At 39.3% G+C, this 13,065-nt stretch overlaps 1 protein-coding gene across 6 annotated transcripts in view; it reads right to left on the reverse strand.

The window, feature by feature from the left end:
* The window catches only part of astn1 (astrotactin 1), a 356,774-nt gene that overhangs the window by 136,061 nt on the left and 207,648 nt on the right, over nt 1-13,065 (reverse strand). For all 6 annotated transcript variants that reach the window (XM_046409632.1, XM_046409630.1, XM_046409633.1 and 3 more), the window contains 2 exons: nt 10,964-11,068; nt 6,024-6,212 (listed from right to left, as the gene is read on the reverse strand). In XM_046409632.1, the coding sequence (XP_046265588.1) occupies nt 6,024-6,212; nt 10,964-11,068 (294 nt within the window). The remainder of the gene's footprint in view (nt 1-6,023; nt 6,213-10,963; nt 11,069-13,065) is intronic.

Here is a 13,065-nt window from a genome sequence, read left to right on the forward strand (position 1 = left end):
AGAACATTTTGTTGAAATAGAGTTCTACTATGTGGTTAAAAATGGCTTAGCGGTAAAGGTTTATATCAAAACAAGTATTGTATTAACTGAATTTCCACACGGTTACTGAAGCTGCCTCTAACTGCCTTTGAAGGTCTTAAACTCTCCGATCAAATGCGTGTTCTTGATGTAATAAACCGTTGCCACATGAACAGAGCAGCAGTGGCTTTCAGGCTGTTCGTGTCAGATCTCTGGTGCGGTAATTGAGGTCATGTGTCTGACAATGGGAAACTCATATCACAACCTAGTGAAGGAAAGAAAGTGCTATTAATCATCCAGACAAGGCATCATGGCCAAAAACACACACACTCACACACACACGCACGAACACGCACTGACTTGTCCGCGGTTAATGAGCTATCGGCCGACTCTACAAACATGACTGATACAGCAATGATGGTCCTCCACACTGTATGTGAACACATCTGTGTGTGTGTGTCTGTGTTGTTTTAAACTTCCTGGGTCATTAGGAAACAACTGGTATAAGTCTTCAATTAACTTCACAGTCCATGGCATACTGTGTGCTGCTTTCACCCACTGAGCTCCGGTCTGCTGACTTATAATTCACAGTCGATGCACACTTGCCTCAGAATATCACAGTTCCTGGGATGCTTTTTATTGATTTTGTTCTGAAAGTGAAAATCCACACTGGAGGAGTGCTTGTTTTAGGTAACAGCGTCATTTTGTATTTCTGAGAATTCACAAAAGCCTTTCTTTTCAATGGGTCAATGCAGTATTTGATTTAGGAATCATGGAATTATATAAACCAGATACCTACAGTTCATTCAAACGCAGAGCTCCAAGCTGCTACAGTGACACAAACAAGGCAAATGCAATAAACTTCACTGTCTTCTTCGGCCAAGCATCCTGTAAAGTACTTGAAAAACAGTATCCATCTTTTTTCTTCAAATCTGTCTGTATTTGATATACAATTATGGACCATAAACATAAATAAGCCTTAAAACTGCTGGTAGCAGTTGAGCCCCAGGCAGCTAAGATGCAGAAAATGATCAGCCTGGCTTCCCAATGAATATGGAGGGAGAGGTTGCAGTCGGGCATATCTTGTATTTGGAGCAAAGGGTGAGGACATGGATCATCAAACTCTCCTGTGAGCTCATTACTCCCTCCAAAAGGCCAGGACGTTTCCAAGAGGCCAGAAAGAGATTAAGAAAGATGACGCTGATTTCAAGTTTTTGTCAGCAGAATCTATTTCTTTTCACAGTAAAGGATGGTTCTGGGCCAGTCTGAAACAGTTACCCACTTACTTAGATTGAATCATTTCAGATTTTCACAGAGCAATGTAATCACCATGCTCTGTCTGACAGGAAAAACACATTCACAAACACACATAGATTGATTTTGCACCAGTTCAGACAGTAATTTTTTCAGTCACACATGAACCAAGTCTGGTGTTTTTATAATAGCTTCAACATGGAGACTATCATGTCCAAAGCCTGGTCAATATAAACTGGCAAAGAGTATACAGCAATGCAAGTGATACAGATTCTAATGATTTGCAATGGAAATTGGGAAACACTTTATTTTACAGTTTTCTAATTTTCCTGACATTAGAGAACCATGTAATTTTGTATTAATTAAGGGAAACAGATGTAGAACAAAGTTGTGAGCATTTATTTAATTTTAATTAGTTGTAGATGTGTTACATTATATGCTTGCCCGTAAATAAATTTCCCAGTTTTAGAAGTTGAGAAGTTCTGCACCTGCTGTGCACTGACTACAGATAGGTTACACTTGTAATTAATTGGAATTAAATGAACATAGGTCAACTGAACACTATCTCTGTTTTGTTTAACATTAATACAACATCAAAAATTTCTTCCTGAAAGCGTTCTCAAAAATTCTCACAGTCAGAAATCAGTTCCTCTCCACGAAATCAGGTGAATCTATAGGACATGTAAGATAAAGTGGCACTGGAAATGAATCATAACTTTAATAATGTACAAATCTGCTGAAGATGTTCCAATGAACATGTAACCTGGAATTTATTATATTAGCATGAAGGCTGTTATTTCATATTACAAGTGTACAAATAGTGAAGGGCCATGGAATCATGACTTTTTAAAACCAGGAAATGCAGATGGTCCAGACATTTTTTGCTGCTATTTAAGACCTTGTTTTTAGGGTTTTGGTAATGATTTAAAAAAAAAAAAAACAAGAAAAGAAAGAAATACTAATAAATGTAAGAAAAACTAGCAATGTGCACACACAATGAGTTATTAGGACATCACATCTATAAACGTGTGTGTGAGAGATGTGCCGTACAAGGGCATATAAACTTAAAAAATATCTTGACATATTACGCTATACCATATTTATGTCTGCTGGCCTGCTCAGAGGTTGCTACTGGGTTAGGTGTTATAAGGTGTAATAGTGAGGATTGTAGAGAAGTTGTTGGAAAGCGCAGGTACACTGACACACACACACACACACACACACACACACACACACACACACACACACAAAGTCACAGTTTACAAAGGAGAGGCAAAAAATAAGGAGCATGGCTTTTCTAAAAATTTTTTGGGGATTGTGCTATATCATTTAGCGCCGTCTTCGGCCAGTGTGTCAGAGGCAGCCAAAAATAAAGAGTAATGCACTTTTCACGAGGGTGGGAAAACTCAGTCATCTAATGCCATCTGTCAGCGCAGAGGTAAGGGGAAGCGAACAGTGCAGCGCAGCAGGGGTGTCCTTGGACAAAGTGAGGGATGTGGCCGAGGCAAACAAAGGAAACGAGCGTGGACAGTTCGGAGCCACTGAGGTGAAACAGCGGGGAGAGATGGGCTATTACTTATCACTGCTGCGAATTACTGAGAAAACAAGAACAGGTGACAAAGAGAAAGATGGCTGACATATGCTGGCATTTTGAGTAATAAAAGCAAAAAGCAAAGACATTTTGCTTCTTTGATTATTCACTTAAGTGCTTCTGCAGACTGCTTGTGTAGTTTACCGTAATTGCTTGAGATAGAACAAAGCAGATTATAGTGCAGAGCCACACGATGATCTACAACACACACTCTCCTCCAAAGCACTGTGGCACTGTATTACTGTCATACAGCCCAGATAACAAACAGATGCAACTAGCCAACATAATTTGAATTTTCTAATGAAATAACTGAATCATGAAGCTGTCATTTACATGGATAAATCTGACTTAATGATATCTAACAGAACTGCTGCTACAGGAAGTTTTACTTGGAAACAGGTCGCTGAACAAGTATCATCTGTCTGGCTTTCAAAAAATGCATAAATTAGGAGTCATTAGTGCAGTCGCTTTCACAACTGAGAGCTTTTGTGATAAAGAATGATGTGTCAGGATGTACAAGCTCCAACTTTTACATCCACTGGTGAGGAGAGCTGTTTGAAAGATCCTTGAGAAAGTAGTTGCTAAACAGCTACGCAAATTCTTACATCATAATAGTTTATTTTAGGATTTCCAGTCTGGTTTTAGAACTCACCACAGCACAGAGACAGCACTGGTCAAAGTTACAAATGATGTTTTACTTGCATCAGGTGAGGGTCTTGTCTCTGTACTTGCATTGTTAGACCTCAGTGCTGCATTTGGTTGACCATTATCCAGCATGCCTTAAAGACATAAAAACCAATGCAATTTTCTACTTCTAAACTCGAACAAAACTGAAGTTATTGTGCAAGGCCCTAAACACCTAAATTATTTAGTGATATAGCTACCTTGGATGGCATTACCTTGGCATACAGCCCCACCATAAATCTATTTTTCATTAAGATGTGTCCTTTAATTCACACATAGTTCAAATTTTTCCAGCTTCACAACATTGCAGAAATTAGGCGTATTCTGTCTCAAAAAGATGCAGAAAAAAATGTATTACCGCCAGGCTGGACTATTGTAACTCCCTGTTATCAGGCTGCCCCAATAAGTCCATAAAGGCTCTCCAACTAATCCAGAATGCCGCAGCACATGTACTGACAAAACTCAAGTTAGAGAGCATATTTCTCCTGTATTGGCTTGTATTGCTTGTAAAATTCAGAATAGAATTTAAAATACTTCATATTTTTTTCATAAACAAACTCTAAATGGTCAAGCACCATCTTATCTCAAAGAGCTCATAGTACCTTATTATCCAACCAGAACTCTACGCTCCCAGGATGCAGGCTGACTTGTGGTTCCTAGACTCAGCAAAAGTAGATCAGGAACCAGAGCCTTCAGTTATCAAGTTCCTTTCCAATGGAATCACCATCTGGCTTTGGTCCGGGAGGCAGACACCCTCTCCAAGTTCAGGAGTAGACTTAAAACCTTCCTTTTGGACAAAGCTTAAAGTTAGGGCTGTTAGGGATCTCCCATGATGCACAGAGCTTCTCTCTCCTCTTCTAACTCTCCTTCCACATGTATTCATGTCACTAACTTGACTTCTTCTCCAGAGTCTCTCAGGTTCCCATGGAACCTGACACTGAACGCTTGACACTGACGACTGTTATTACCACCTGTTATATTTCTGCATTATTATTACCACTACTAATACTACTGCAACTAACTATCAAAATCATTATTGTTAATACTGTTATTGTCGTTCCAGTCAAGGCAGATGGCCACCCACATTGAGTCAGGGTCTGCTCTGAGGTTTCTGCCTTCTAAAAGGAAGTTTTTCCTCGCCGTTGTGGTCAAGTGCTTGCTCATTTGGGTTTTGTTGGATCTCTCTAAAAATCAAATCAGAGTTTGTTCTAGACCTGCTCTAACTGGAAAGTGTCAAGAGACAACTGTTACTGAGATTTGACGCGAGAGAAATAAACTGAATTGAACTGAAATGATTAAAACAGAACCATATGGATCCCAAAATAATACTATTTATGATATGTTTCTTTGAGCATTTTTTGCTACCACTTTTTTTTTTTTTAACAAAGGAAGTCAATGTTCACAAGTGTTAAATCCCACCAGAAACAAGTGTAGATGAACTTTAACAGCTATGCCCTGGTTGCTTGAGAATGAACAAAGAGGGCCATAAAAATAAATAAATAAATGAAAAAATATAAATAGAGTAGAGTTTCACCACATTTGAAATTAAAGAAACATATATGTGCTATTGACTGCTGAACTTTTTTTCTTTCTTTCTTTCTTTCTTTTTTTTTTAAGTCAAATACTTTAAGCAACAGCTCTGTTGACATAATTCAGTACAAACTGCTGATGGTTTTATTTGCATTTTAAGTTCAGTAAAATAAATTGTAATTGTAGTAAGTGTGGTGTGAATTTTAGCACAAATGTTGCAGGTGAGTGCGTGTCGTGTAAGTGAGGGTGGGGACGGAATTTGGGCACAACAGTAAATATAGTCTCAAAATATCATCCAAACCACGATTTAAGTCTTACCAGACATCTGATGCCAGCGTTCAGTAATTTATAGATGCATTTCAGTCAGCACTAAAAAGTACAGAGGTTAAATTGGAATGAAATGCACTGGACTGTCTTAGTCTGCCACCTAAACCCCATAAAAGAGCTATAACAAAACTATCCACAAGGAGTACCTCCATAAAAAGAGAGAAGAAAAAAAACAACTGATGGTTGAAAAGCGGCCCCTCAAAAGCTTGTCTGAAAGAATGCCACCCTGGGAGCCCATTACATTTCTCTACAACAGAGTTCAACCCAAAAAAAAGGAAAAGAAAAGAAAGGGAACAAGAGAGAGTTCCCAAGTGAGGTAAGTTGAAGTATGATCAAGAGCCCTGCCAATCCCAAATTTGTAATGCAATAATTCAGTCCACCCCGACACACAAGCACTCAGCTCTACAAACCTTGAAGTGTTTTGATGGGCTGACAGATAATCAGTCTGTAAAGTCAATTGATATATAAATAGCTGCAGGAATTATGCCTTAGACATCCCACACAGTCACCAACACACACATTAACTTTACCTCTGATGCTGAACAATAATTGCTGTTAAGTACTGTTATAAATATAATTCTTAAAAGATCCACTCATGGGGTGGGAGTGTGTGTCCTACCTTTGCTGATGTCCTGGTACTCCAGCCACAGCTGTCTCTGGACCTGTTTGTTGGGGTACCAGATGGTGCAGGACTCCTGGAAGCCGTACACCGCCTCCTGCACATAGTGGTTCCCAAACTCCCTGAGGATGGAGACAAAGTCACTCCGCTGCGTCGCCCCGTCCAGAGAATGGATGGCCGAGCTGAAGGCTGGGGAGACAGAGGGAACAGCGAGGTGAAGGATTTCAGCTAACAAAAGCAGAGAGAAAAAACGAACATTAACACGAGTTTTTTTTATAGAGTGGAAATATAGGAATGTGTTTTATTTGCTCTGCCGTTCCCCATTGTCTGATACACTCTCAGAATGCTCCATTTTAAAAGTAAGGTACAGAAAGCTGCAGAGACTCACAGATGCCACCTCCGGTATTAACTGAAGGAAACCCATTCTATAACTACACACATTAAGAACTGTATCCACATATATACAGTATATATTTTTGCAGGTATTTGGCTGATATTTAGCAGCTAACATGATAACCTTTGTTAGACAAGTGTATTTAGGTATTAAGTCAAAATTGAAAGTACTGGACAAACTGAAATTTGTGTTGATGGCTTTAGAAAGAAAAATATCCCAGAATTACTATAATTCATCCTGCGGGTAGCATGAATGTGTGTACATTATGAAATGTCTTCAAAATCCAGCCAACAGTCACGACGATTCACTCACAAACCATAAACATGGCTGTGTTATAGAAAATATTAAATAATCTTTGTGATTGGAATGAACGTTACATGATCTATCCATCTGAAAAATGTTGAGATATTTCATTTGTTAAGTGAAAACTGCTCTAATTCATCCTGTGGACACCATAACTGAACAGAAAATTCAGAGGCAATCACTCTAATAGTTGTTGGCATATTTCAGTCAGAAACAAAGTGATGAACCGACAGATGACCAAGAGTCACATCACTGGTATGGATGAATCAGATTCAATTCAAATCAAATGTTTGTCATGTTTTTGACAGTTCAAGACCCTTTGCTTTATAATAAATAGTATGATTGCTAGAATAAAGTGGGCCTGACAAAGACAAGCAGTTGTGTGATTTCTGGCAGCAAACCTTTCCAGGCCACAGATGTCTATTTGAGTATTAAAGACTTCCATTATCCGTTTTATTCCCGGTTTGTGTCACTTCATTAACCGCGGGTATTTGGAATTACAGTGAGTGAAATAGAAGTTTTTACCGCCACTAAGTGTCTTAAATGGGTTTAGTGGACATTTGAGCCAGCTGCTTGTTATTCGTCAACCAAAGACTGGACCATAACCAGCACAGACTCTCCAGAAAAAAAACAACAACAAACAAAACAAAACAAAAAAGAGAGACTTGCGCAAAATAAATCACATTTTCCTGCAAGGTTGAAGCATCCAGGTTCAAACAGAATGCAAGAACTGTTTACTGCTTACAATACGCCCCTTTTTTACTGCACACCGTTAAGTCTTCATTTTCTAAGCAACATTTTTTTTCCTTGCTACACTAACAGGTGTTTTTCATTTGTAAAGAAGTGAATTGTGTATGTGTATCAGTCGGTAGGCCCTGATGGTGCTAATTATACTGATTATATCTATTGTATTTTGAGATCTGTCTTGAACTGTTGTCTTTTTCTTTATTCAAAAAAAGTAAGCTGCACCACTTGTGTGCAGTCTAATTTCTGACTGGCAGTCTTGCAGGGAGACTTCGGAATGAGTCGAAGGTTAAGGCTTAGTGTTTCCCTCTTTATTTAGACCACGATACGCTGCAGTAAAGATCTCTGGGTTAAGGATTCTTTTTATAACTCATTTATACAGTGAATCCCCTGAGGGACTTGGTGTCCTTGGAGATACCTAAGCTGAAATGACAGGTTTTTACCTAAAACGGTGAGATAAAAGGACTTCTTCTACAAACCGGTGTACATAATAACTGTGACAAGAAAACTGCAGAGTTCTGAGGTTAGGTAACTTAAAGTCCCACAAATTTCTGCAGAATCAGACAATAAAGTACACGAGGAGGCATGTTTGATATGATACATTGACCACAGTATAACAAAATGACCATGTGCTCACAGGGATTCTCTCTCAGCAAATATTGGAAAGCAAAAGTGCAATAGCAATTTATCTTTATCATTTCCAAGAGAAGCAGTATTAATATCTCAGCACTCATGCTCCGCTCCCTCTTACTTCTCCTCTAAAATTAAATTAGAAGGCCACTGAAGTGAAAGACAGAGAGCGCAATGAGGATGAGCGATGGCAGCTTTGCTATCAGATGTAAAAAATCAGTAGCCTCACCCCTCCGGTGGCTGTTGAAATATGATGAGCCAAAGTGGGAAATGAGAGTGAAAAGGAAGAAGGCTGCTGGGTCACTTCTGAGTGAACGGGAAATAGAAACTGTACCCTCAACAGCACGCGTGCCAGTGCCATTGAACACGCATTAGAGGTGACATGGCTGTATTTACAATGGAGTAAATGCACTTAACAGAATGGAAACTATTTATGATGGATATATGAATAATGCATGCACTTAAAACATAACAGAATTCCAAATTATGAAATGACACTGTTCTTCCAACCAGGCAGAATGATTGAAAGTGATATTTCAAGACAACTTACTTTACCATGATACAATGGCAACAGCAGAAATCAAGTTGTGAAGTGAGGCAAATAAAAATAAATAAACAAATACAATAAAATAAAATATAAAAAAAACTGAAATATTTCTTTAGAATAATACATTTAGTACTGAGAAACCCGTCAGGAAATATTCAGTATAATCCCCGACGTGTCAGCAGGCAGGAGCAGCCTTCAGAAGAAGTATCGCTTGACTAAATACCTATCCACAGTTATCTTATTCTGTGAAGTTTCCAGGCAGGCACTGTCACATAGTCTTGGTCTTGCTTTGGATACAAAGCTTTGTGATATGTGACAGGCTATCAGAGAGACAGAGAAAAAGACAAGAAAGATGAAGTGAAGACGAAGTGAAATACATATTTCTGCATGACCTCTTTTCTATCTATCAACCAATCTTTCCATCTACATCTGTCTCGATATCCATCATCATATTTGCATGAGACATCCACTTTTTACCTGTAAAAAAACATGCACCTATACCATATAAACTGGTCCACAAAAACAGTATAACAAGTAAAAACACATATGAAAATGAGAAAGTGGGACCTCGGTAGTGTCAATCATAGGGTCAATCATAGGAGCTGTCAGAGCCATGTGAGGAGCAAATACCGAATTTAAAGAGAAAAATAGCAGCAGACGACAGCCAGTCATGCAATCAGCTTTAACTCAGTGCTGAGACATTTATTCTATACTAGCTGTTGGGAATGAGGAATCAATAGGGAAAGTCGAATTCTAGCAAGAAATGAAAAATTGGGCATTTAAAAGTTCTTGAAAATGCAGGCCAAATATACTGGCTGGTCCTGGGTTTGCGGTTGTGAATAAGCAGGCTGAAATAATTAGCCCAAACAGAAATCTTTTTGAAATAATGGACGATTTTTTCCTCTCACTCAACAACTCTCATATTTGCCCAGTTTATTTTTTTCCCCACAGAGTTTACTGCAGTAACAGTAGTTTAGTTCAGTGGTGAAATCAGTTGAAACGGACAGACATGTATTCACGTCTGTACTTAGAACACCCAGGCTGAATGTTAATGCCAGGTGCCAACAGGTACTCTGAGGCCCTGAATTCAAGCCCTGACTTTAACCTTCAGGTTGGACTAGTTCATGTTTGTTTGGATACATGTGTATTATGTATGTATGAACACCCCAGAAATATGCGTACCTATTGGATAATGAACGCTATTTCGAGTCATGATGCAACAGCGGGGTTGAGGGCAGCCGTGGCCTAGAGGTTGGAGAAGCGGCTTGTGATCGGAGGGTCACCGGTTCGATTCCCCCACCGGATGGGCAGGAAAAATTGTGGTGGAGTGATTAATGCGAAAAATGCTCCCCTCCTCCATTAGTCGGCTGATGTGCCCTTGAGCAAGGCACTTAACCCCCCAATATGCTCCCCGGGTGCTTGATGCTGCCCACTGCTCCTGTGTGTGTTTCACTGCATGTAATTTGCCGGGTGTTGCATGTGTGTGTTCAACTAAGGATGGGTCAAATGCAGAAGACGAATTCAGTGTGTGTATGTAAAAATATATATACTGTCAATAAAGCTGATTCTTCTTCTTCTTATAGCAGGCAGTGGGTCCTGTGTCTTACAGATCCTTGTCTGGTCATGCTTCTTAAGAATCTTTTTGAGTTTGTGCCCTTTTAAAGTGACATTTTGATAATTTGTGATTAAAGTGAACTCGACCCTCACACATTTATTGGCTTTCAGGGTTCTCCAACAGCACCAACACAATCAGTCCATACTTGACTGTTTCAACAAGGGTTTAATTTGATATAATAGACCCAGTTTGAACCTTTTCACACGGCCCAACACTGCCAGCATTGTACCCTGTGGTGATGGTCTTTATAGGTTCAAGAACTTTATTACCATAAAAGTGCTCCTTCTGCTGATAAGAACAGATTTAGAAATGTGTGTTTTTCTGCAGGCCTATTTTCTCCACAGATTGTTTTGTTGAGATGTAGAGCCTGTACAGCATCTCAAAAGAGACAAAATAAGTTTGGCATTGAAAGATGAGCACAGATCTTTCAGCACAACATACTGGTACGGCTAGTCAAAAGAAGACAGTCTGCCTGTTAATCAAATGAAAAGTAAAGAAAGCACCCAAGTTGTTATGGCGAGCCGCTAACCTTGATATGTCTTATTAATTACAATGTGATAAATAATTGAAAGCTGACTGTGTTGTTTTTATCCCGCGGAGAGTTTGTGCCCCAGAGACCCTGAGCACAGTCTCCTCCAGCATAAATAAACAATCAGTAATAACAAATGTTATATATAATTAATTGCCAGAAGCACAGAGTGTTTTACCTTGAGAGAGGACCCACTGATTGAGTTTGACGTGGTACAACACAGAGCGAAGACTCCAGTGCTGAACGAGGGGGTAGCCAGACACCTCGCTGTAGTTCACCATGCCTGCAACACCAAACACAAAAACACATTTATTAATATGGATGTCGTAGATAAAAGCGTGGCTCAGGGTAGTTCAGCACCACACCTGTAACAGCAAAATGGAAAAACTGTAATATTAAAGTGATATTTACTCCTATAGCAGAGGAAATTGCAGTCTTCAGTGCTAGATCAAAGGGTGGCCCTACATCTCATTCTTGTTTACTTCACCTGAGGAATCAGGGAGAATATTAGATAAATATAAATATTAGATTAGATGACAGGACAAAGAAGCAAGAAAAGTCTGTGGCGTTAGATCAAAGTGGAGGGCAATTTACAGCTCACCCTTCGCAACAAAAAAAAAAAACATGGGAAATGGCAACATTAATGTAAAATCTATTCCACAATAGTGATATAGTTAAAAGCACGAGCAAGTCTTCAGCGTCTGAGGATTGCGAAGGCCACTCACTTAAATATACAGCCCATTTTTTTAAACCACATAATATAATTCATATATTTTCACATCGATGGCATACTCGAGAAACTTCAAACTTTTCCCCCTTTGTGTCGAGCCTAAAACCAATTTTCTTTCTGTCTTTATAGCACAAACTTCCTGCATGACACTGAAAATGATCTTGTTGAAAAACTGAGGAGAACAACGCATGAGACACCTTGATGCTGTCCATCATGTCTAATAAAAACAACAAAAAGACATGCTTTCATTTTCTTTTGTGCCTCATCAAAATTGTAATGATTTTCCAGATTAATTCACACAGCATCTGTGCAGTCACAGAGATCATGAAGTGATCAGAAAAGGAGAGAGCTGTGAGACTGTGTACGATAGCAAAATGACTCTTAATTTAGAAGGACAATAGTCTGTCATTCAGACCATTAATTTTTAATACCAGAAAACCGTCCCACATCGACAATGAGAAGACAACGATAGATGCATAACTCACAATTGCTACTGTCTGACAATTCAATTGTTGTCGTAATATGGATTTATTCTGACAGCAACAAGAATTTCTGTTAAGAGAAAAAAAACTGCAAAGCCAGAAAATCAGTAAGACCGCATCATCCTAGGTTATTTATTTGCACTGTATGATGCGTTTGTATGGGCTCCAATTTCTTGGAGCCCAAATTACTCATTTTGTTGGAACATTAGTCCAAATCTCAAATATATTCAAAATACAATAATAAAAGCAGATGCTTCTTAAAACTGTGAGAGTGGACATTTTTAGATCTGAATCTAGATTGATGAAATTCCTGGGTTTGCTACACTCCATCATTCAACCTATCTCTTAGCAAAGCTCTTATCTAGTGCTCTTTATATTAGCAAATTCCAATACAGTCAGGAAGCAGACTCATTTTTAGCCAGCACTGACCTCCAGTAAACCTCCAGTATTAGGATCAAGTAGCTTATGAACAAGACTATGAGTCTACAGTCACACAAGCGGTGCTGTGCAGAAACAAGTGAATGAAGTAAAGATAATTGTTTTTTTTACAGCAGATGACATGATAATTTAGTCTTGTCAGAAAGTCCTTGGTGCTTAGACTCTGCAGGGAGATTTTGTGAACATCCGCCCTGATAAGCAGCGAGACGAATCCCACCGTAGAGTCCAGATGCCGCTGGTGGTTTTGGTGGTCGATGACTCTGCTGAGACTGATAAGACTGATAAAACGATGAGGCTGGTGAATCTGCAAAGCATGGGTGGTGATTGTAAGGTGGAGTGGCGTGCATAACAGCAGGCCCCCCCCGCAAGGCCCCACCATCAGTGCACAGGACCCAAAGGATCCAACATTCCGATGTCGGTGACCACAAAATACCCCCAGAGGTCCTGTGTCCCTCCACTGATAGGTCAGAGCTGTTCTGGCAACACAAGGGGGACCTACAAAATATCAAGTAGGTGCTTTAAATGCTGCAGCTGATTGGTATATGCTGGTGGCTATTTTAATCTACAGCAATGTATCATAGTCTATAAGACTTGCAAGACTTTCCAGTGAGATTCTTAATGAGGTGTGTA

The sequence above is a fragment of the Scatophagus argus genome, chromosome 13 (genome assembly GCF_020382885.2).
Source record: "Scatophagus argus isolate fScaArg1 chromosome 13, fScaArg1.pri, whole genome shotgun sequence".
Classification (NCBI taxonomy): domain Eukaryota; kingdom Metazoa; phylum Chordata; class Actinopteri; family Scatophagidae; genus Scatophagus; species Scatophagus argus.